The 23,025-nt window shown below is 46.3% G+C and overlaps 1 protein-coding gene and 1 pseudogene across 4 annotated transcripts in view; both read left to right on the top strand.

Moving 5' to 3' along the window:
* The window catches only part of LOC124037407, a 39,833-nt pseudogene extending 28,801 nt beyond the window's left edge, over positions 1–11,032 (top strand).
* The window catches only part of LOC124037659 (protein unc-13 homolog A-like), a 61,071-nt gene continuing 48,913 nt past the window's right edge, over positions 10,868–23,025 (top strand). For all 4 annotated transcript variants that reach the window (XR_006839221.1, XM_046352592.1, XM_046352593.1 and 1 more), the window contains exons 1-3: positions 10,868–11,152; positions 12,665–12,755; positions 14,824–14,870. Coding sequence is in view for 3 of the 4 variants with exons in the window: in XM_046352592.1 (XP_046208548.1) it covers positions 12,681–12,755; positions 14,824–14,870 (122 nt within the window). In the remaining variant the exon portion in view is untranslated. The remainder of the gene's footprint in view (positions 11,153–12,664; positions 12,756–14,823; positions 14,871–23,025) is intronic.

Consider the following 23,025-nt stretch of genomic DNA (forward strand, 5'->3'; position numbering starts at 1 on the left):
TACTTTCTTCATGGCCCTCTTCTTCCTCCTTCTCACTCTCCTCTGTCTCTTCCTCATCTTCCTCCTCCTCTTCACTCTTCCTCTTTGCTATCCTCCCCTTCATCCTCCTTCTTCTCATATTCACTTTATTCCTCCTCTTCCTTTTTCTCCACCCCTTCCTCTTCTTCCTCATCCTCCTCTTCCTCCTCCACTTCACTTTATTCCTCCCTCTCCCCCTCTTCTTCACTCTCTTCTTCTTCTTCTTCACACACCTCCTGATTTGAGGGGAAGCAGCGAATCAAATCAAAAATCAAATAATATTTTATTAGTCACATACACATATTTAGCAGGTGTTATTGCGGGTGTAGCGGCATGCTTGTGTTCCTAGCTCCAACAGCGCAGTAAGATCTAACAATTCACAACAATACACACAAATCTAAAAGTAAAATAATGGAATTAAGAAATGTATAAATATTAGGTTGAGCAACGTCGGAGTGGCATTGACTAAAATACAGTAGATTAGAATACAGTATATACATATGAGATGAATAAAGCCGTATGTAAACATTTAAACATTATTGAAGTGACTAGTGTTCCATTATTGAAGTGACTAGTGTTCCATTATTAAGTGGCCAGTGATTCCAAGTCTATGTATATAGGGCAGCAGCCTCTAAGGTGCAGGGTTGCATAACCTGGTGGAAGCTGGCTAGTGATGGCTAGTTAACAGTCTGATGGCCTTGAGATAGAAGCTGTTTTTCAGTCTCTTGATGCACCTGCACTGACCTCACCTTCTGGATGGTAGCGCGGTGAACATGCTGTGGTTCGGTTGGTTGATGTCCTTGATGATCTTTTTGGCCTTCCTGTGACATTGGAGGCTGTAGGTGTCCTGAAGAGCAGGTTTTTTGCCCCCGGTGATGTATTGTGCAGACCGCACCACTCTCCTGGAGAGCCCTGCGGTTGAGGGAGGTGCAGTTGCCGTACCAGGCGGTGATACAGCCCAACAGGATGCTCTCAATTGTGCATCTGTAGAAGTTTGTGAGGATTTTAGGGGCCAACACAAATTTCTTCAGCCTCCTGAGGTTGTTGTGCCTTCACCACACTGCCTGTGTAGGTGGATCATTTCAGTTCGTCAGTGATGTGTACGCCGAGGGCGGTAAGAAAATTTGAGTGCGTCTCGGGTGTCAGGTAAGGTAGAGGTGATATGACTCCTAACTAGCCTCTCAAAGCACTTCATGATGACAGAAGTGAGTGCTACGGGGCGATAATCATTTAGTTCAGTTACCTTTGCTTTCTTGGGTACAGGAACAATTGTGGACATCTTGAAGCAAGTGGGGACAGCAGACTGGGATAGGGAGAGATTGAATATGTCCGTAAACACTCCAGCCAACTGGTCTGCACATGCTCTGAGGACGCAGCTAGGGATGCCGTCTGGCCCGGCAGCCATGCGAGGGTTAACACGCTTAAATGTCTTACTCACGTCGGCAACCGAGAAGGAGAGTCCACAGTCCTTGGTAGCGGGCCGCATTGGTGGCACTGTACTTTCCTCAAAGCAGGTGACGAAGGTGTTTAGCTTGTCCGCAGGCAGGCAGGCGTATGGAAGGATTAGGAGAAAAGCTGACATGATGAATCAAGCCAGCAGGCCTGCCTCGTCAACTCCACACACAGTGATTTATGGCTGCTGGCTGTGTGATGGATGTGTGCTGACATACTTACACTGCCCTGTCAGACACAACCCTGTCTGTCTGATGATGACAGCCCAGGTGAGTGGGCGGAGATGTCTGTGGATGAGTCTGGGCTGCGGTGGGTGTTTCAGTCTGTGTGTGTGTGTGTGTGTGTGTGTGTGTGTGTGTGTGTGTGTGTGTGTGTGTGTGTGTGTGTGTGTGTGTGTGTGTGTGTGTGTGTGTGTGTGTGTGTGTGTGTGTGTGTGTGTGTGTGTGTGTGTGTGTGTGTGTGTGTGTGTGTGTGTGTGTGTGCCTGCCTGCTTGCATGACTGTGTGCGTGGGTGAGAGACGGTTTGTGAGCAACCAGCCATGAAGGTTGGTCAGTGTACGTGTGAGTGCTTGTGCGTGTCTACGTGCTGTGTTTCAGTGAGTGTGTATTGATGGTGGCTGCTTATGGGCTATGAGTCATGGGGCGCTGGGTTGGCAGCTCTACTGTTGAGAGTTATGGCTGACTCCCCACTGCGCTCTGCTAATTGCCACACCTTGAACCCTCCTTGGCCCTCCATCCGTCACAAGGTCAGCCATCTTGCCTTCGCTGAACTGCTCCGTTTCCAGCTCCACTCTGGGTTGTACCCCCCAATCAGAATGGTTCCCGGGGGTTCAGTACCCTCACCCTGACTGGTTTATTTCCTGGTCATATGGTTGTACATTCTTTAACCTGAAGTTCATATCTCAGGCCCAAATCAAGATTGTAATAACTTCTTACTCCCTGTCCCTGTAGGTAACTGGAGTCTGTGGGGAAACCAGCAAAGTGAGTTTTTATAGCTTTTCACACAGTTTAGCACTATAAATGTGATGTATCTGCTTTTGGCCTTGGTACTGTAGGCCTGTACTGGCAGGTTTTTAAAATTAGTCACCAAGCACTCATGAACCTAGCCCCTATAATAATCATAATATTTCAACCATTTCCTGTGTGTGTAGATGAGGACCCAGACAGTGCAATGGACGACAGAGACAGTGACTACCGCAGTGAGACCAGTAACAGCATCCCCCCTCTCTTCTACACCATGTCTCAGCCCAACACCTCCATGCACCAGTACCCCATCCTGAGAGACCAGCGCTACTCCTCACACACCTCCTACAACGGCTCCATCCAAGAGCTGGACTATGACAACCATAGAGCCATCAGGTAACCTAACCTCTCTGCTGTCCTGTCCTCCTTATCTGGTTCATTATCTGGTTTACTCGGTCCTCAGGGTCTCAATAAGGGGTTCGTCCCAATAAGCCCAAGTGCCTTCCTTTCCTTGTTTCCTTCATTTTATAATTACATTTGAGTAATTTCTTTACAAGCTGCTATCCCACAGTTGTACTAATCAAAAAACATACAGGGTAGGTGAAATGTTTAAGTTGTACATTTCTCCTGTCCAGCTCTTTGAGATCTGTGTGGGTGAAGGAAAGGAGACGAGGAAAGGAAACAACGCTGGACTATCGAGACACACACACAGCATGGATCTCACCTCCTTTTCTTAGTCAAGGGATCCATACTGACTTTGTCTCGTCTGGAGATCAACACTCTGTTCTCACAGAGTAAAGCAGACTGATACAGAACAGAATAGATATGCCCCCGTGGACTTGTTTGATTTCACATTCACACTGATGTTTTATGGTAACCTGTTGTCCCAATGTGACTTCACTGTCTCTGGCCTCACTATATCAGCCTGAAGGAGCAGCCCATTGTATACAGGTTGTCTGTCAAGATCCTTACTGGCACCTTGTCACAATGATCATTGTGTGTGTATACACGTGTGTGTGCGTGTGTGTGGCTGAAATACAGTCCCCTGTGATCATGAAGAAACTTGTTTTGCCAAAAAATCTAAATAAGTGTGTTTTATTGTCTGTTGTTCAAAGGCGCAAGTTCACTCAAACTCATACATTGCTAGGTGCAGCCACATTATTGCATAAAGGCTTCTATCAGCAGTGATTCTGTTTTAAGCGATATGAACCTGCAAGGTCCACTATGGCTAAAAACCAATCACTATCTATCTATCTATCTATCTATCTATCTATCTATCTATCTATCTATCTATCTATCTATCTATCTATCTATCTATCTATCTATCTATCTATCTATCTATCTATCTATCTATCTATCTATCTATCTATCTATCTATCTATCATGCCAGTGATCTTTATGCAGTAGGTGTGCTGGGCAGTGTGTGTTTCAATTTGGTGTGTGTACGTTGCTGTGTGTCTTTGAAAAGCCTTAGGCTGGGCTGTACTGATGCTTCTCCTCTCCTGTGTGTCCTCTCCTGCCCCAACCTGCCAGATGCTAAGATACTTTAGACTCAGCCACCAACGGGCACAGCGATCTAGATTCAGCTTCAGGTTCAAGCCGGCACACCAGCCGCCAGTACACTCTAGTCAGTAGGCACTCACTCTCCAATAGGTGGGTCTCTGCACCTCCTCACCACCTCCTCCTCTTCCTCATCTTCCTCCTCACGTCTGTCCGACAGAAATGCTGGTTTCTATCGGACAGCTGGCCCATGTGTGTTCTTGTGGGTATGTATGTATGTATGTATGTATGTATGTATGTATGTATGTATGTATGTATGTATGTATGTATGTATGTATGTATGTATGTATGTATGTATGTATGTATGTATGTATGTATGTATGTATGTATGTATGTATGTATGTATGTATGTATGTATGTATGTATGTATGTATGTATGTATGTATGTATGTATGTATGTATGTATGTATGTATGTACGTAGGTAGTATGTAGGTAGGTAGGCAAAAAGTATTTAGTCAGCCACCAATTGTGCAAGTTCTCCCAAAAAGATGCGAGAGGCCAGTAATTTTCATCATAGGTACACTTCAACTATGGCAGACAAAATAAGTATTTGGTTAACTACAAACAAGCAAGATTTCTGGCTCTCACAGACCTGTAACTTCTTCTTTAAGAGGCTCCTCTGTCCTCCACTCGTTACCTGTATTAATCTCACCTGTTTGAACTTGTTATCAGTATAAAAGACACCTGTCCACAACCTCAAACAGTCACACTCCAAACTCCACTATGGCCAAGACCAACGAGCTGTCAAAGGACATCAGAAACAAAATTGTAGACCTGCACCAGGCTGGGAAGACTGAATCTGTAGGTAAGCAGCTTGGTTTGAAGAAATCAACTGTGGGAGCAATTATTGAAATGGAAGACATACAAGAGCACTGATAATCTCCCTCGATCTGGGGCTAGTTCTCAGCAAAATCATCACAAGAACGGTGAGCAAAAATCCCAGAACCACACAGGGGGACCTAGTGAATGACCTGCAGAGAGCTGGGACCAAAGTAACAAAGCCTACCATCAGTAACACACTAGAGGCCTGCAGTGCCAGAAGTGTTCCTCTTTCATGTCCAGGCCCGTCTGAAGAGCAGGATGATCCAGAAGACGATTGGGAGAATGTCATATGGCAGACAAATATAACTTTTTGGTAAAAACTCAACTCGTCGTGTTTGGAGGACAAAGAATGCTGAGTTGCATCCAAAGAACACCATACCTACTGTGAAGCATGGGGGTGGAAACATCATGCTTTGGGGCTGTTTTTCTGCAAAGGGACCAGGAACTGATCCGTGTAAAGGAAAGAATGAAAATCGTGAGATTTTGAGTGAAAACCTCCTTCCATCATCAAGGGCATTTGAAACATGGCTGGGTCTTTCAGGAGAACTTCGTAAGAAGCATTTCAAGGTCCTGGACTGGTAGCCAGTCTCCAGATCTCAACCCCATAGAAAATATTTGGAGGGAGTTGAAAGTCCTTGTTGCCCAGCAACAGCCCCAAAACATCACTGCTCTAGAGGAGATCTGCATGGAGGAATGGGCCAAAATACCAGCAACAGTGTGTGAAAACCTTGTGAAGACAGAAAACGTTTGACCTCTGTCATTGCCAATAAAGGGTATATAACAAAGTATTGAGATAAACTTTTGTTATTGACCAAATACTTATTTTCCACCATCATTTGAAAATAAATTCATTAAAAATGTGGGTTTTTTTCTTCTCATTTTGTCTGTCATAGTTGAAGTGTACCTATGATGAAAATTAAAGGCCTCTCTCATCATTTTAAGTGGGAGAACTTGCACAATTGGTGGCTGACTAAATACTTTTTTGCCCCACTGTGTGTGTGAGAAGCACAGAGAGAGATAAACAAAGAGAAGAGACAAACACAGAGAAGAGAAACACAGAGAGAGACAGACAAACAAAGAGAAGAGCCAAACAATGAGAAGAGAAGCACAGAGAGAGACAAACAAAGAGAAGAGACAAACACAGAGAAGAGAAACACAGAGAGAGACAAACACAGAGAAGAGACAAACACAGAGAAGAGAAACACAGAGAGAGACAAACACAGAGAAGAGAAGCACAGAGAGAGACAAACACAGAGAAGAGAAAAACACAGAGAAGAGAAACACAGAGAGAAACACAGAGAGAGACATACAAAGAGAGAGACAAACAAAGAGAAGAGAAGCACAGAGAGAGACAAACACAGAGAAGAGACAAACAAAGAGAAGAGTCAAACAAAGAGAAGAGAAGCACAGAGAGAGACAAACACAGAGAGAGACAAACACAGAGAAGAGAAACACAGAGAGAGACAAACAAAGAGAAGAGACAAACACAGAGAAGAGACACAGAGAGATACAAACACAGAAAAGAGACAAACACAGAGAAGAGAAACACAGAGAGAGACAAACACAGAGAAGAGAAACACAGAGAGAGACAGACAAACAAAGAGAAGAGCCAAACAATGAGAAGAGAAACACAGAGAGAGACAAACAAAGAGAAGAGACAAACACAGAGAAGAGAAACACAGAGAGAGACAAACACAGAGAGAGACAGACAAACAAAGAGAAGAGCCAAACACAGAGAGAAGAAGCACAGAGAGAGACAAACAAAGAGAAGAGACAAACACAGAGAAGAGAAACACAGAGAGAGACAGACAAACAAAGAGAAGAGCCAAACAATGAGAAGAGAAGCACAGAAAGAGGACAAACAAAGAGAAGAGACCAACACAGAGAAGAGAAACACAGAGAGAGACAAACACAGAGAAGAGACAAACACAGAGAAGAGAAACACAGAGAGAGACAAACAATGAGAAGAGAAGCACAGAGAGAGACAAACAAAGAGAAGAGACAAACACAGAGAAGAGAAACACAGAGAGAGACAAACACAGAGAAGAGACAAACACAGAGAGAGACAAACACAGAGAAGAGAAACACAGAGAGAGACAAACACAGAGAAGAGACAAACACAGAGAGAGACAAACACAGAGAAGAGAAGCACAGAGAGAGACAAACACAGAGAAGAGACAAACAAAGAGAAGAGCCAAACAAAGAGAAGAGAAGCACAGAGAGAGACAAACACAGAGAAGAGACAAACAAAGAGAAGAGAAGCACAGAGAGAGACAAACACAGAGAAGAGACAAACAAAGAGAAGAGAAGCACAGAGAGAGACAAACACAGAGAAGAGACAAACAAAGAGAAGAGCCAAACAAAGAGACAAACACAGAGAGAGACAAACACAGAGAAGAGAAACACAGAGAGAGACAAACAAAGAGAAGAGACAAACACAGAGAAGAGACACAGAGAGAGACAAACACAGAGAAGAGACAAACACAGAGAAGAGAAACACAGAGAGAGACAAACACAGAGAGAGACAAACAAAGAGAAGAGAAGCACAGAGAGAGACAAACACAGAGAAGAGACAAACAAAGAGAAGAGCCAAACAAAGAGAAGAGAAGCACAGAGAGAGACAAACAAAGAGAAGAGAAGCACAGAGAGAGACAAACACAGAGAAGAGACAAACACAGAGAAGAGAAACACAGAGAGAGACAAACACAGAGAGAGACAAACAAAGAGAAGAGAAGCACAGAGAGAGACAAACACAGAGAAGAGACAAACACAGAGAAGAGAAACACAGAGAGACAAACACAGAGAGAGACAAACAAAGAGAAGAGAAGCACAGAGAGAGACAAACACAGAGAAGAGACAAACACAAAGAGAGACAAACACAGAGAAGAGAAGCACAGAGAGAGACAAACAAAGAGAAGAGAAACACAGAGAAGAGACAAACACAGAGAAGAGAAACACAGAGAGAGACAAACAAAGAGAAGAGAAACACAGAGAGAGACAAACACAGAGAAGAGAAGCACAGAGAAGAGAAACACAGAGAGAGACAAACAAAGAGAAGAGACAAACAAAGAGAAGAGACAAACACAGAGAAGAGAAACACAGAGAGAGACAAACAAAGAGAAGAGACAAAGAGAAGAGACAAACAAAGAGAAGAGAATCACAGAGAGAAACACAGAGAGAGACATACAAAGAGAAGAGACAAACAAAGAGAAGAGACAAACAAAGAGAAGAGACAAACAAAGAGAAGAGACAAACAAAGAGAAGAGACAAACACAGAGAAGAGAATCACAGAGAGAAACACAGAGAGAGACATACAAAGAGAGAGACATACAAAGAGAAGAAACAAACAAAGAGAAGAGACAAACAAAGAGAAGAGACAAACACAGAGAAGAGAAACACAGAGAGAGACAAACAAAGAGAAGAGACAAAGAGAAGAGACAAACAAAGAGAAGAGAATCACAGAGAGAAACACAGAGAGAGACATACAAAGAGAAGAGACAAACAAAGAGAAGAGACAAACAAAGAGAAGAGACGAACAAAGAGAAGAGACAAACAAAGAGAAGAGACAAACACAGAGAAGAGAATCACAGAGAGAAACACAGAGAGAGACCTACAAAGAGAGGACATACAAAGAGAAGAAACAAACAAAGAGAAGAGACAAACAAAGAGAAGATCAAACACAGAGAAGAGACAAACACAGAGAAGAGAAACACAGAGAGAAACACAGTGAGAGACATACAAAGAGAGAGACATACAAAGAGTGAGACATACAAAGAGAAGCGACAAACAAAGAGAAGAGAAGCACAGAGACAAACAAAGAGAAGAGACAAACACAGAGAGAGACAAACACAGAGAGAGACAAACAAAGAGAGACAAACAAAGAGAGAGACAAACAAAGAGAGTTTGCATGTGTGTGCTCTTCTTGATTGAGTAGCAGGTTGGGGGTCAGGATTCTGTCTGTGAGTGTGTGTGTGGTTTTGTGCATATGCCGTGTGTGTATTTGTGTTTGTGCGTGTTGGTGTCCTTTCCTCAGGTGTTCTGTTTTCCTGTCCCCCCGTCTCATGCATTATTGAACCTTCACTGCTCTAATCGATAGTGTGTACACGGGTGGACTTGTGTGTGTGTTGGGATTTGTGTTGTTCCTGTCTGCTCTCTCTCTCTAACTCATGCCGCGTCTCATTCTCTTTCCCTACTCACTAATAGCCTCATTCATCATAGATGATAAATATATCCTAAAAAGATGCTGTTTCTCCACTCCTGTCAGCCCAGTGTAGGATTCAAAGCATTCACCAATAATATCTCAAAATACTGAAATAAAGACCCATAACTACACCACCCAACCCACACTCATGCATCTGAACACATACTAGCCCATCCCTGTTCTGCCACATTCTGGCTCCTTATCCCAATATGTCACCTTTAACATGCCCTCTGGTCTCCACTCTGGCTCCTTATCCCAATATGTCACCTTAACTTGCCCTCTGGTCTCCACTCTGGCTCCTTATCCCAATATGTCACCTTAACTTGCCCTCTGGTCTCCACTCTGGCTCCTTATCCCAATATGTCACCTTAACTTGCCCTCTGATCTCCACTCTGGCTCCTTATCCCAATATGTCACCTTAACATGCCCTCTGGTCTCCACTCTGGCTCCTTATCCCAATATGTCACCTTAACTTGCCTTCTGGTCTCCACTCTGGCTCCTTATCCCAATATGTCACCTTAACTTGCCCTCTGATCTCCACTCTGGCTCCTTATCCCAATATGTCACCTTAACTTGCCCTCTGGTCTCCACTCTGGCTCCTTATCCCAATATGTCACCTTAACTTGCCTCTGGTCTCCACTCTGGCTCCTTATCCCAATATGTCACCTTAACTTGCCCTCTGGTCCCTACTCTGGCTCCTTATCCCAGTATGTCACCTTAACATGCCCTCTGGTCCCACTCTGGCTCCTTATCCCAATATGTCACCTTTAACATGCCCTCTGGTCCCTACTCTGGCTCCTTATCCCAGTATGTCACCTTTAACATGCCCTCTGGTCCCTACTCTGGCTCCTTATCCCAGTATGTCACCTTTAACATGCCCTCTGGTCCCTACTCTGGCTCCTTATCCCAATATGTCACCTTTAACATGCATTCTATGGGGCCACTTTGGTTCTTTAGTGTTTATAGAGTTTCATCCCCAGTCTGGAGGCATAGGGGAACAATTGTGCCACATTGATGTGAGTTGCAGTGTTGAAGTGTTAGTGTGTTCTGTGTGGCTGTGGCTCCTCTGCGTCCTCTTCGCCTCCGTGGCAGCCTGTTATTACCTCCTCCTCCTGTGCTGTCCCACAGTGTCAAGCAATGATGGGGGTAACATGTTACTTTTGTTACAGTCTGCTTGTGTGTCTGTGTATCTGACTGTGGTCCATGTGTCTAAAGTCCTACAGGCAGCAGTCACTATGCCTCCTCCGGGGAGCTGAGTCAAGGCAGCTCCCAGCTCAGTGAGGGGAACATGAGGGGCTCTGTGGAGCTCTACGATGAGGACAACGCCTACCACTCCTGTCACTCCTCTGTCAGCTACGGCTGGGATCCCGACGCGCCCGAGGAGGTGTACAGTGACGAGGGGGGCTACATCAAAGATGACGAGGAGGAGGGTGAGCTTTATGAGCCCGAAGATGGAGAGGGGGAGTACGACTATGAGAGAGGAGGAGGAGGAGATGGACAGCACGCTAAGCGAGGAGCTGCACTCCACCCCCTCCCCTACAAGCACTGCTTCCACGCTGGCCGCCAAGGCCTCCATTGCCAGGCCTCCTCTGGAGAAACAGGCCTCCCTGAGAGAGCAGCAGCCACATCCCCCCACCCTGGTTCCCTCTTCCCTGGCCCCCACCTCTCAATCCCACTCAATACTCCCTTTCCAGCCCCCTGTCACCACAGCCTCTACCAAGCCTACCTTCACCCCAAGCCCCCTGCTCCAGATCCATCCATTACCCAGCCCCTGCTCCATCCAGCCCCCTGCTCCAGATACCCAGCCCCTGCTCCAGATACCCAGCCCCCTCCTACCCAGCTCCAGATACCCAGCCCCCTGCTCCAGATACCCAGCCCCCTGCTCCATATACCCAGCCCCCTGCTCCAGATACCCAGCCTCCTGCTCCAGATACCCAGCCTCCTGCTCCAGATACCCAGCCCCCTGCTCCAGATACCCAGCCCCCTGCTCCAGATACCCAGCCTCCGCTGTTTGATGCCCTGGATGACATCCACCTAGACATCCAAGTGGAGGAGCCTCTGACTTTAGAGGAGGAGGTCCCTGTCGTAGAGAGCCTCCCGGCAGAAGTCCCCCCAGAGAAGAACCCGGTCGTCAGGTGAAACCTCCTCTACTGCACTCTTAGAAAAAAACTGTTCCAAAAGGGTTCCATCTGGAACCAAAATGGTTCTACCTGCAACCAAAAATGGTTCTACATGGAACCTAAAGGCTGCTACCTGGAATCAAACTGGTTCTACCTGGGACCAAAAAAGGTTCTTCAAAGGGTTATTCTATGGGGACAGCCATAGGATAACCCTTTTAGGTTCAAGATAGCACCTTTATTTGTGTGTGTAAATTAGCCAGAGCACCTTCTCATATTTTTTATTTATTTATTTATTTCACCTCATTTACAAGTTACACATGGAGTAAAAATTACACATGGAGTAAAACAAACATACAGTCAATAATACAGTAGAAAAATGAGTCTATCTACAATGTGAGCAAATTAGGTGAGATAAGGGAGGAAAAGGCAAAAAAAGGCCATGGTGGCAAAGTAAATACAATACAGCAAGTAAATAAATAAATAAATAAAAATAAACACTGGAATGGTAGATTTGCAGTAGAAGAATGTACAAAGTAGAGATAGAAATAATGGGGGTGCACAGGAGCAAAATAAATAAATAAATACAGTAGGGGGAGAGGTAGTTGTTTGGGCTAAATTATAGATGGGCTATGTACAGGTGCAGTAATCTGTGAGCTGCTCTGACAGCTGGTGCTTAAAGCTAGTGAGTGGGATAAGTGTTTCCAGTTTCAGAGATTTTTGCAGTTCATTCCAGTCATTGGCAGCAGAGAACTGGAAGGAGAGGCGGCCAAAGTAAGAATTGGTTTTGGGGGTTACCAGAGAGATATACCTGCTGGAGCGCGTGCTACAGGTGGGTGCTGCTATGGTGACCAGCGAGGTGAGATAAGGGGGGACTTTACCTAGCAGGGTCTTGTAGATGACCTGGAGCCAGTGGGTTTGGCGACGAGTATGAAGCGAGGGCCAGCCAACGAGAGCGTACAGGTCCCAGTGGTGGGTAGTATATGGGGATTTGGTGACAAAACAGATGGCACTGTGATAGACTGCATCCAATTTATGAATAGGGTATTGGAGGCTATTTTGACGTCGCCGAAGTCGAGGATCGGTAGGATGGTCAGTTTTACAAGGGTATGTTTGGCAGCATGAGTGAAGGATGCTTTGTTGCGAAATAGGAATTCTAGATTTAATACTATAACAAGTATTCACTTCCCTACATATTCTACCTATACACACTACATACTGTATACTGTACACACTACATATATACTACATATACACCCTACATACTGTATACACACTACATATACACACTACATACTGTATACAGCCTGCAAATACACTAAATACTGTATACAGACAACATATTTAATACTTATACACACAACATATACACTACATATACACAATATATATACACTACATACTATATACACACTACATATACACAATACATTATTCTACAGTTTTATTAGTATCCGTTACTAGCCACTACTGCCTATAAAAAAAAAAGTTAAATATATTGAGCTCTGCTCTTGTAAATTCCTCACCCAGCTATCAGAGGCCCATCATGGATCCTGGTCCAGACAGGGCTAGGGCCAACTGGCAACGGCTCTGCAGCAAGGTCCGACTACATCTGCAGCAGGTGAGACAGCGCGCGTGTGTGTGTGTGTGTGTGTGTGTGTGTGTGTGTGTGTGTGTGTGTGTGTGTGTGTGTGTGTGTGTGTGTGTGTGTGTGTGTGTGTGTGTGTGTGTGTGTGTGTGTGTGTGTGTGTGTGTGTGTGTGTGTGTGTGTGTGTGTGTGTGTGTGTGTGTGTGTGTGTGTGTGTGTGTGTGTGTGGAAACCATGTGGCTGCTCTCTTTGTTTCTCGCCAGAATGCTGTCACTCCTTCATCTGTCCCTGCTCTGAGGTTTCTCTTCTGACATCTTTGCCCTTTCAGCTTTCTTTCATTCACATCCTTTGGTTGTCTGTCATTCATGTCACCTTCTCTTACTCTGTAAATTGTAATCCCGTGGTTCTTTTTGCCCGGCTTAATGTTGTTAAGATAATTTGTGTTTGTTTGATTTTGTGCCACTTCCGAAGCGATTTGAATGTTGTCCGTTCTGATTGGCCAGGGCTGGAGCCGACTGCCAGGTGGGTGTGTTTGTGGTTGGTCATAAGTGCTGCAAGTGATGATGACGTGAATGTCAGTGTTGTGTCATGCTCTAAACACACAGAGAGAAAAAGAGCACAGATACAATTACTGGAACGTCAGGGGCGGCAGGGTAGCCTAGTGGTTAGAGCGTTGGACTAGTAACCGGAAGGTTGCAAGTTCAAACCCCCAAGCTGACACGGTACAAATCTGACGTTCTGCCCCTGTACAAGGCAGTTAACCCACTGTTCCTAGGCCGTCATTGAAAATAAGAATTTGATCTTAACTGACTTGCCTAGTTAAATAAAGGTCAAATAAAAAAATAAGGATCTGTCACAAATCCACTTTCAACTATGGCCTTCAAACACAAAGGCCTCCCGACTGATGTCAATGGATGGCGAAATCACCCCCGATAACGCTCTCTTGTCTCTCCTGTGTTTTATGGCTGAGGGTTTGTTTTTTTCCCCAATGAAACACATCTTTCTTGACTTTATAGTAACACGGTGGGGTAGACTAGATAACAAACTGACTAGCCGTGTGTCACGACTCCATCGTTGTAACTAACAGTTAGACAGCTAGGGGCAGAAAGTTAGGTGCAGACAGCTAGGGGCAGACAGCTGGGGGCAGACAGACAGCTAGGGGTGGATAGACAGCTAGGGGCAGACAGCTGGGGGCAGACAGCTGTGGACAGACCGCTAGGTGCAGACAGCTAGGGGCAGACAGACACCTAGGGGCAGACAGCTAGGTGCAGACAGCTAGGGGCAGACAGACAGCTAGGGGCAGACAGCTAGGTGCAGACAGCTAGGGGCAGACAGACACCTAGGGGCAGACCGCTAGGTGCAGACAGCTAGGGGCAGACAGACACCTAGGGGCAGACAGCTAGGTGCAGACAGCTAGGGGCAGACAGACAGCTAGGGGCAGACAGCTAGGTGCAGACAGCTAGGGGCAGACAGACAGCTAGGGGCAGACAGACAGCTACGGGCAGACAGCTACGGGCAGACAGCTACGGGCAGACCGCTACGGGCAGACAGCTACGGGCAGACAGCTACGGGCAGACAGACAGCTGGGGGCAGACAGACAGCTAGGGGCAGACAGCTAGGGGCAGACAGACAGCTAGGGGCAGACAGCTAGGTGCAGACTGCTATGGGCAGATAGATAGCTAGGGGCAGACAGCTGGGTGCAGACAGCTAGGGGCAGACAGCTGGGGGCAGACAGACAGCTAGGGGCAGACAGCTAGGGGCAGACAGCTAGGTGCAGACAGCTAGGTGCAGACAGCTAGGGGCAGACAGACAGCTAGGTGCAGACAGCTAGGGGCAGACAGACAGCTAGGTGCAGACAGCTAGGGGTGGACAGACACCTAGGGGCAGACAGACAGTTGGGGGCAGACAGACAGCTAGGGGCAGACAGACAGCTAGGGGTGGACAGATAGCTAGGGGTGGACAGATAGCTAGGGGCGAACAGCTAGGGGCAGACAGCTACAGACAGACAGCTAGTGGTGTGATGTAGTAGACCTAATAAAACAATTTCCTGGGGTAGTATGTGCCAATCATTTCTCCACCTGTCTCCCCCCTCTCTCCACAGGCTCGGGGGGAGTCCGTTGGGATTTGCTCCCTGTTGCTATCAGCAGGGTAAGTGCCTGTCACTATCACACCAATGTACATGATAATAGCTGTATAATGATGGCCTAATGATGGCGCCGACGGATGATTGCGCCAATGGAGATGGCAGCATTGCGACTAGCTCTTAAGCAACTCTGCAGTATTTTGATTGTTTTGGTCACGTGGACTGGGATATGTTCAGAGTAACTTCAGAAAATAATATTGACACAAGTACTGATACGGTGAAAGAGTTTATCAGGAAGTGCATAGGATATGCTGTACCCACTGTGACTATTAAAACCTACCCCAACCAGAAACCGTGGATAGATGGGAGCATTCGCGCAAAACTGAAAGCGCGAACAATCGCATTTAACCAGGGCAAGAAGACTGGGAATATGGAGGAATACAAACAGTGAAGTTATTCCCTCCGCAAAGCAATCAAGCAGCATAAACATCGATATAGGGGCAAGGTTGACTTCTACAGATGCACAATTGAGAGCATCCTGTCAGGCTGTATCACCGCCTGGCACGGCAACTGCACCGCACACAACCGCAAAGCTCTCCAGAGGGTGGTGCGGTCTGCCCAACGCATTACTGGGGTCAAACTTCCCGCCCTCCTGGACACCTACAGCACCCGATGCCATAGGAAGGCCAAAAAGATCATCACGGACAACAACCACCCGAGCCACTGCCTGTTCACCCCACTATCATCCAGAAGGCGAGGTCAGTACAGGTGCATCAAAGCTGGGAACGAGAGACTGAAAAACAGCTTCTATCTCAAGACCATCAGACTGTTGAACAGCCCTCTCCTGCAAATCAGAGGCTGCTGCCTATAGACATAGATTAGGAATCCCTGGCCACTTTAAGGAAATGAAACACTAGCCACTTTAATAATGTCTCCATATCTTGCATTACTCATCTCATATGTGTAAACTGTACTCTATACTATGCTACCGTATCTTAGTCCAATGCCGCTCTGACATATCTGTACAGTTGAAGTTGGAAGTTTACATACACCTAGCCAAATATATTAAAACTCAGTTTTCAAAATTCCTGACATTTAAACCTAGTAAAAATTCCCTGTCTTAGGTCAGTTAGGATCACCACTATATTTTAAGAATGTTACAGTATATGTCAGAATAATAGTAAAGAGAATGATTTATTTCAGCTTATATTTCTTTCATCACATTCCCAGTGGGTCAGACGTTTACATACACTCAAATAGTATTTGGTAGCATTGCCTTTAAATTGTTTAACTTGGGTAAAACATTTCAGGTAGCTTCCCACAATAAGTTGAGTGAATCTTGGGATGTTGCTTCAATATATCCACAAAATATTCCTCCCCCATGATGCCATCTATTTTGTGAAGTGCACCAGTCCCTCCTGCAGCAAAGCACCCCCACAACATGATGCTGCCACCCCCGTGCTTCGCGGTTGGAATGGTGTTCTTCGGCTTGCAAGCATCCCCCTTTTTCCTCCAAACATAATGATGGTAGTTATGGCCAAACAGTTCTATTTTTGTTTCATCAGACTAGAGGACATTTCTCCAAAAAGTATGACCTTTGTCCCCATGTGCAGTTGCTAACCATAGTCTGTTTTTTTATGGCGGTTTTGGAGCAGTGGCTTCTTCCTTGCTGAGCGGCCTTTCAGGTTATGTCGACATGGGACTTGTTTTACTGTGGATATAGATACTTTTGTACCTGTTTCCTCCAGCACCATCTCAAGGTCCTTTGCTGTTGTTCTGGGATTGATTTGCACTTTTCGCACCAAAGTACATTCATCTCTAGGAGAGAGAACGCATCTCCTTCCTGAGCGGTATGATGGCCATGGTGTTTATACTTGCATACTATTGTTTATACAGATGAACGTGGTACCTTCATGCATTTGGAAATTGCTCCCAAGGATTAACCAGACTTGTGGAGGTTTACAATTTTTTTCTGAGGCCTTGGCTGATATCTTTTAATTATCACCATGATGTCAAGCAAAGTGGCACTGAGTTTAAATGTAGGCCTTGAAATACATCCACAGGTTCACCTCCAATGAACTCAAATGATGACAATTAGCCTATCAGAAGCTTCTAAAGCCATGACACAATTTTTTGGAATTTCCAAGCTGTTTAAAGGCACAGTCAACTTACTGTATGTAAACTACTTACCCACTGGAATTGAGATACATTGATTTAGGTGAAATAATCTGTCTGTAAACAATTGTTGAGAAAATGACTTGTGTCATGCACAAAGTAGATGTCCCAACCGACTTGCCAAACTATAGATTGATAACAAGATATTTGTGGAGTGGTTGAAAAACAAGTTTTAATGACTCCAACCTAAGTGTATGTAAACTTCCGACTTCAACTGTATATATATTCTTAATCCATTCCTTACATAGATTTACGTGTATTTTGGGTATATGTTGGGAAGCTGTTAGATATAAATGCACTGTCAGAACTAGAAGCACAAGCATTTCTCTACACCCGCAATAACATCTGCTAGACACGTGTATATGACCAATAAAATGTGATTTGATTTGTTTTGATAATAGTTGTGTTAGTTGTATTATTTTGTATTGTTGTATTCTACATGTGTGTGACTGCCCTTGTCTATCAGTGTTTTGTTACTTGTCATGTTGTGTGTTTTTTCGTGAACCTCAGGAAGAATAGCTGCTGCTTCTGCAAAAGCTAATAGGGATCAGAATAAACAAATAAACCAATATTAATCAAATCAAATTGTGTTTGTCACATGCTCCAAATACATGAATACGTGCAATACAATGCAATAAAAAAAGAGTTAAGAAAATATTTACTAACACAATAAAATAACAATAATGAGGCTATATACAGGGGTTACCAGTACTGAGTCAATGTGCGAGGGTACAGGTTAGTCGATGTAATTGAGGTAATATGTACATGTACTGCAGGTAGTGTTATGCAGGTGAATGTGGACCCAAAAGCGACTTGGCGAAAACAGAGTCTTTAATCCAGTAAAGTAAAAATACAATCAAATAAAACAATTTCCACTCGTAATGACGAGAACCGACTGGAGACTTGATCTTGAACTGCAGGTTGCCTCGGGAAGGCACTTGAACTTAGCAGACTCAGACACCTGCTCACCACGCAGCATCTGAGGGAAACACGACACGACAGGGCGATACACAAACACAGCACGGTGAACAATAGACAAGGATCCGACAGGACAGGAACGGAAAACAAGGGAAGAAATAGGGACTCTAATCAGGGGAAAAGATAAGGAACAGGTGTGGGAAGACTAAATGATTGATTAGGGGAATAGGAACAGCTGGGAGCAGGAACGGAACGATAGAGAGAAGAGAGAGAGGAAGGGAGAGAGAAAAGGGGAACGAACCTAAAAAGACCAGCAGGGGAAAACGAACAGAGGGAAAAGCAAAATGACAAGACAAAATAAGACAAAACATGACAGTACCCCCACTCACCGAGCGCCTCCTGGCGCTCTCGAGGAGGAACACTGGCGGCAACGGAGGAAATCATAGATCAAACGGTCCAGCACGTCCCGAGAAAGAACCCAACTCCTCTCCTCAGGACCGTAACGAAAAACGATAAAAAGGGAAACTAGGGTACTACTCTAAAAAAAAAAAAAATGAGACACTGGTAGAGAACTGAAAGCTTTAGAGCAAACAGGACCAAACAGGCCAGGAGAGTAACAACTAGGGACAGACTGAGACACAGCAAGGGCAGGAACAAGAACAGGAGAGATGCGATGGCAGGGAACAGACTGAGACCCAGCAAGACCAGGAGCAGAAGCAGAAAAAAAATTACCAGACTTCTGCGCGCAGTCTGAACACGCAGCCACGAAACGGCGCGTGTCACGCTCCTGAGTAGGCCACCAAAACCGCTGGCGAATAGAAGCAAGCGTACCCCGAACGCCGGGATGGCCAGCTAACTTGGCAGAGTGAGCCCACTGAAGAACAGCCAGACGAGTAGAAACAGGAACGAAAAGAAGGTTACTAGGACAAGCGCGCGGCGACGCAGTGTGCGTGAGTGCTTGCTTAACCTGTCTCTCAATTCCCCAGACAGTCAACCCGACAACACGCCCAACAGGAAGGATCCCTCGGGATCGGTAGAAGCCACAGAAGAACTAAAGAGACGGGATAAAGCATGAGGCTTGGTGTTCTTAGTACCCGGGCAATAAGAAATAACGAACTCGAAACGAGCGAAAAACAACGCCCAACGAGCATGACGCGCATTCAGTCGTTTGGCATAACGGATGTACTCAAGGTTCCTTTGGTCAGTCCAAACGACAAAAGGAACGGTCGCCCCCTCCAACCACTGTCGCCATTTGCCTAGGGCTAAACGGATGGCGAGCAGTTCGCGGTTAGCCACATCATAGTTACGTTCCGACGGTGACAGGCGATGAGAAAAATACGCACAAGGGTGGACCCCATCGTCAGTATCTGTCATGCTGGTAAAAGAGGACCCAAAAGCGACTTAACAGAAACAGAGTTTAATAATGTTCAAAACGGAATAACTGACATCCTCTAGATTTGTAGAGGGGAAAACAACTGGAGAAGCGGCCACAGACTGCAGGTCGCTTCGGGTAGGCGCAGGCCGTAGTCGACTGAGACACCTGCTCACACGCAGCGTCTGATGAAGGCACAAAACACGACAGAACAGGGTGATACACAATCACGGCAAAAAACACGACAGGACAGGGCGAAACGCAATCACAGCATGGTGAATACAAAACAAGGAACCGACGGCACAGGAACGGATCACAAAGGAATAAATAGGGACTCTAATCAGGGGAAAGGATCGGGAACAGGTGTGGGAAGACTAAATGATGATTAGGGGAATAGGAACAGCTGGGAGCAGGAACGGAACGATAGAGAGAAGAGAGAGCGAGAGAGTGAGAGAGGGAGGGGAGAGAGAGGGATAGGAGGGAAAGAACCAAATAAGACCAGCAGAGGGAAACGAATAGCATGGGGAGCACAGGGACAAGACATGATAATAAATGACAAACATGACAGTACCCCCCACTCACCGAGCGCCTCCTGGCGCTCTCGAGGAGGAACACTGGCAGCAACGGAGGAAATCATAGATCAAACGGTCCAGCACGTCCCGAGAAAGAACCCAACTCCTCTCCTCAGGACCGTAACGAAAAACGATAAAAGGGAAACTAGGGTACTACTCTAAAAAAAAAATGAGAACTAGGGACAGACTGAGACACAGCAAGGGCAGGGACAAGAACAGGAGAGATGCGATGGCAGGGAACAGACTGAGACCCAGCAAGACCAGGAGCAGAAGCAGAAAAAAATTACCAGACTTCTTCTGCGCGCAGTCTGAACACGCAGCCACGAAACGGCGCGTGTCACGCTCCTGAGTCGGCCACCAAAAGCGCTGGCGAATAGACGCAAGAGTGCCTCGAACACCGGGATGACCAGCTAACTTGGCAGAGTGAGCCCACTGAAGAACAGCCAGACGAGTGGAAACAGGAACGAAAAGGAGGTTACTAGGACAAGCGCGCGGCGACGCAGTGTGCGTGAGTGCTTGCTTAACCTGTCTTTCAATTCCCCAGACTGTCAACCCGACAACACGCCCATAAGGAAGAATCCCCTCGAGATCAGTAGAAGCCACAGAAGAACTAAACAGACGGGATAAGGCATCAGGCTTGGTGTTCTTGCTACCCGGACGGTAAGAAATCACAAACTCGAAACGAGCGAAAAACAACGCCCAACGAGCTTGACGGGCATTAAGTCGTTTGGCAGAACGGATGTACTCAAGGTTCTTATGGTCTGTCCAAACGACAAAAGGAACGGTCGCCCCCTCAACCACTGTCGCCATTCGCCTAGGGCTAAGCGGATGGCGAGCAGTTCACGGTTACCCACATCATAGTTGCGCTCAGATGGCGACAGGCGATGAGAAAAATAAGCGCAAGGATGAACCTTATCGTCAGACTGGAAGCGCTGGGATAGAATGGCTCCCACGCCTACCTCTGAAGCGTCAACCTCGACAATAAATTGTCTAGTGACGTCAGGAGTAACGAGGATAGGAGCGGACGTAAAACGTTCTTTTAGAAGATCAAAAGCTCCCTGGGCGGAACCGGACCACTTAAAACACGTCTTGACAGAAGTAAGAGCTGTGAGAGGGCAGCAACTTGACCGAAATTACGAATGAAACGCCGATAGAAATTAGCGAAACCTAAAAAGCGCTGCAACTCGACACGTGACCTTGGAACGGGCCAATCACTGACAGCTTGGACCTTAGCGGAATCCATCTGAATGCCTTCAGCGGAAATAACGGAACCGAGAAAGGTAACGGAGGAGACATGAAAAGAGCACTTCTCAGCCTTTACGTAGAGACAATTCTCTAAAAGGCGCTGTAGAACACGTCGAACGTGCTGAACATGAATCTCGAGTGACGGAGAAAAAATCAGGATATCGTCAAGATAGACAAAAACAAAAATGTTCAGCATGTCTCTCAGAACATCATTAACTAATGCCTGAAAAACAGCTGGCGCATTGGCGAGACCGAACGGCAGAACCCGGTACTCAAAATGCCCTAACGGAGTGTTAAACGCCGTTTTCCACTCGTCCCCCTCTCTGATGCGCACGAGATGGTAAGCGTTACGAAGGTCCAACTTAGTAAAGCACCTGGCTCCCTGCAGAATCTCGAAGGCTGATGACATAAGGGGAAGCGGATAACGATTCTTAACCGTTATGTCATTCAGCCCTCGATAATCCACGCAGGGGCGCAGAGTACCGTCCTTCTTCTTAACAAAAAGAACCCCGCCCCGGCCGGAGAAGAAGAAGGCACTATGGTACCGGCGTCAAGAGACACAGACAAATAATCCTCGAGAGCCTTACGTTCGGGAGCCGACAGAGAGTATAGTCTACCTCGAGGAGGCGTGGTCCCTGGAAGGAGATCAATACTACAATCATACGACCGGTGAGGAGGAAGGGAGTTGGCTCGGGACCGACTGAAGACCGTGCGCAGATCATGATATTCCTCCGGCACTCCTGTCAAATCGCCAGGTTCCTCCTGAGAAGTAGGGAGAGAAGAAACGGGAGGGATGGCAGACATTAAACACTTCACATGACAAGAAACGTTCCAGGATAGGATAGAATTACTAGACCAATTAATAGAAGGATTATGACATACTAGCCAGGGATGACCCAAAACAACAGGTGTAAACGGTGAACGGAAAATCAAAAGAAATAGTCTCACTGTGGTTACCAGATACTGTGAGAGTTAAAGGTAGTGTCTCAAATTTGATACTGGGAAGATGACTACCATCTAAGGCAAACATGGGCGTAGGCTTGTCTAACGGTCTGAAAGGAATGTTATGTTTCCGAACCCATGCTTCGTCCATGAAACAACCCTCAGCCCCAGAGTCAATCAAGGCACTGCATGTAGCACCCGAACCGGTCCAGCGTAGATGGACCGACATAGTAGTACAAGATCTAGATGAAGAGGACTGAGTAGTAGCGCTCACCAGTAGCCCTCCGCTTACTGATGGGCTCTGGCCTCTTACTGGACATGAATTAACAAAATGTCCAGCAACTCCGCAATAGAGGCACAGGCGGTTGGTGATCCTCCGTTCCCTCTCCTTATTCGAGATGCGAATCCCTCCCAGCTGCATGGGCTCAGTCTCAAAGCCAGAGGAGGGAGATGGTTGCGATGCGGAGCAGGGAAACACCGTTGATGCGAGCTCTCTTCCACGAGCCCGGTGACGAAGATCTACCCGTCGTTCTATGCGGATGGCGAGAGCAATCAAAGAGTCCACATCTGAAGGAACCTCCCGGGAGAGAATCTCATCCTTAACCACTGCGTGGAGTCCCTCCAGAAAACGAGCGAGCAGCGCCGGCTCGTTCCACTCACTAGAGGCAGCAAGAGTGCGAAACTCAATGGAATAATCCGTTATGGACCGTTCACCTTGGCATAAGGAAGCCAGGGCCCTAGAAGCCTCCCCACCAAAAACTGAACGGTCAAAAACCCGAATCATCTCCTCTTTAAAGTTCTGGAATTTGATAGAGCAATCAGCCCTTGCCTCCCAGATAGCTGTGCCCCATTCTCGAGCCCGGCCAGTAAGGAGTGAAATGACGTAAGCAACCCGAGCTCTCTCTAGAGTATGTGTTGGGTTGGAGAGAGAACACAATCTCACACTGCGTGAGAAAGGAGCGGCACTCAGTGGGCTGCCCGGAGTAGCAAGGTGGA

Source organism: Oncorhynchus gorbuscha, linkage group LG06, assembly GCF_021184085.1.
Source record: "Oncorhynchus gorbuscha isolate QuinsamMale2020 ecotype Even-year linkage group LG06, OgorEven_v1.0, whole genome shotgun sequence".
In the NCBI taxonomy this organism is placed as follows: Eukaryota; Metazoa; Chordata; class Actinopteri; order Salmoniformes; family Salmonidae; genus Oncorhynchus; species Oncorhynchus gorbuscha.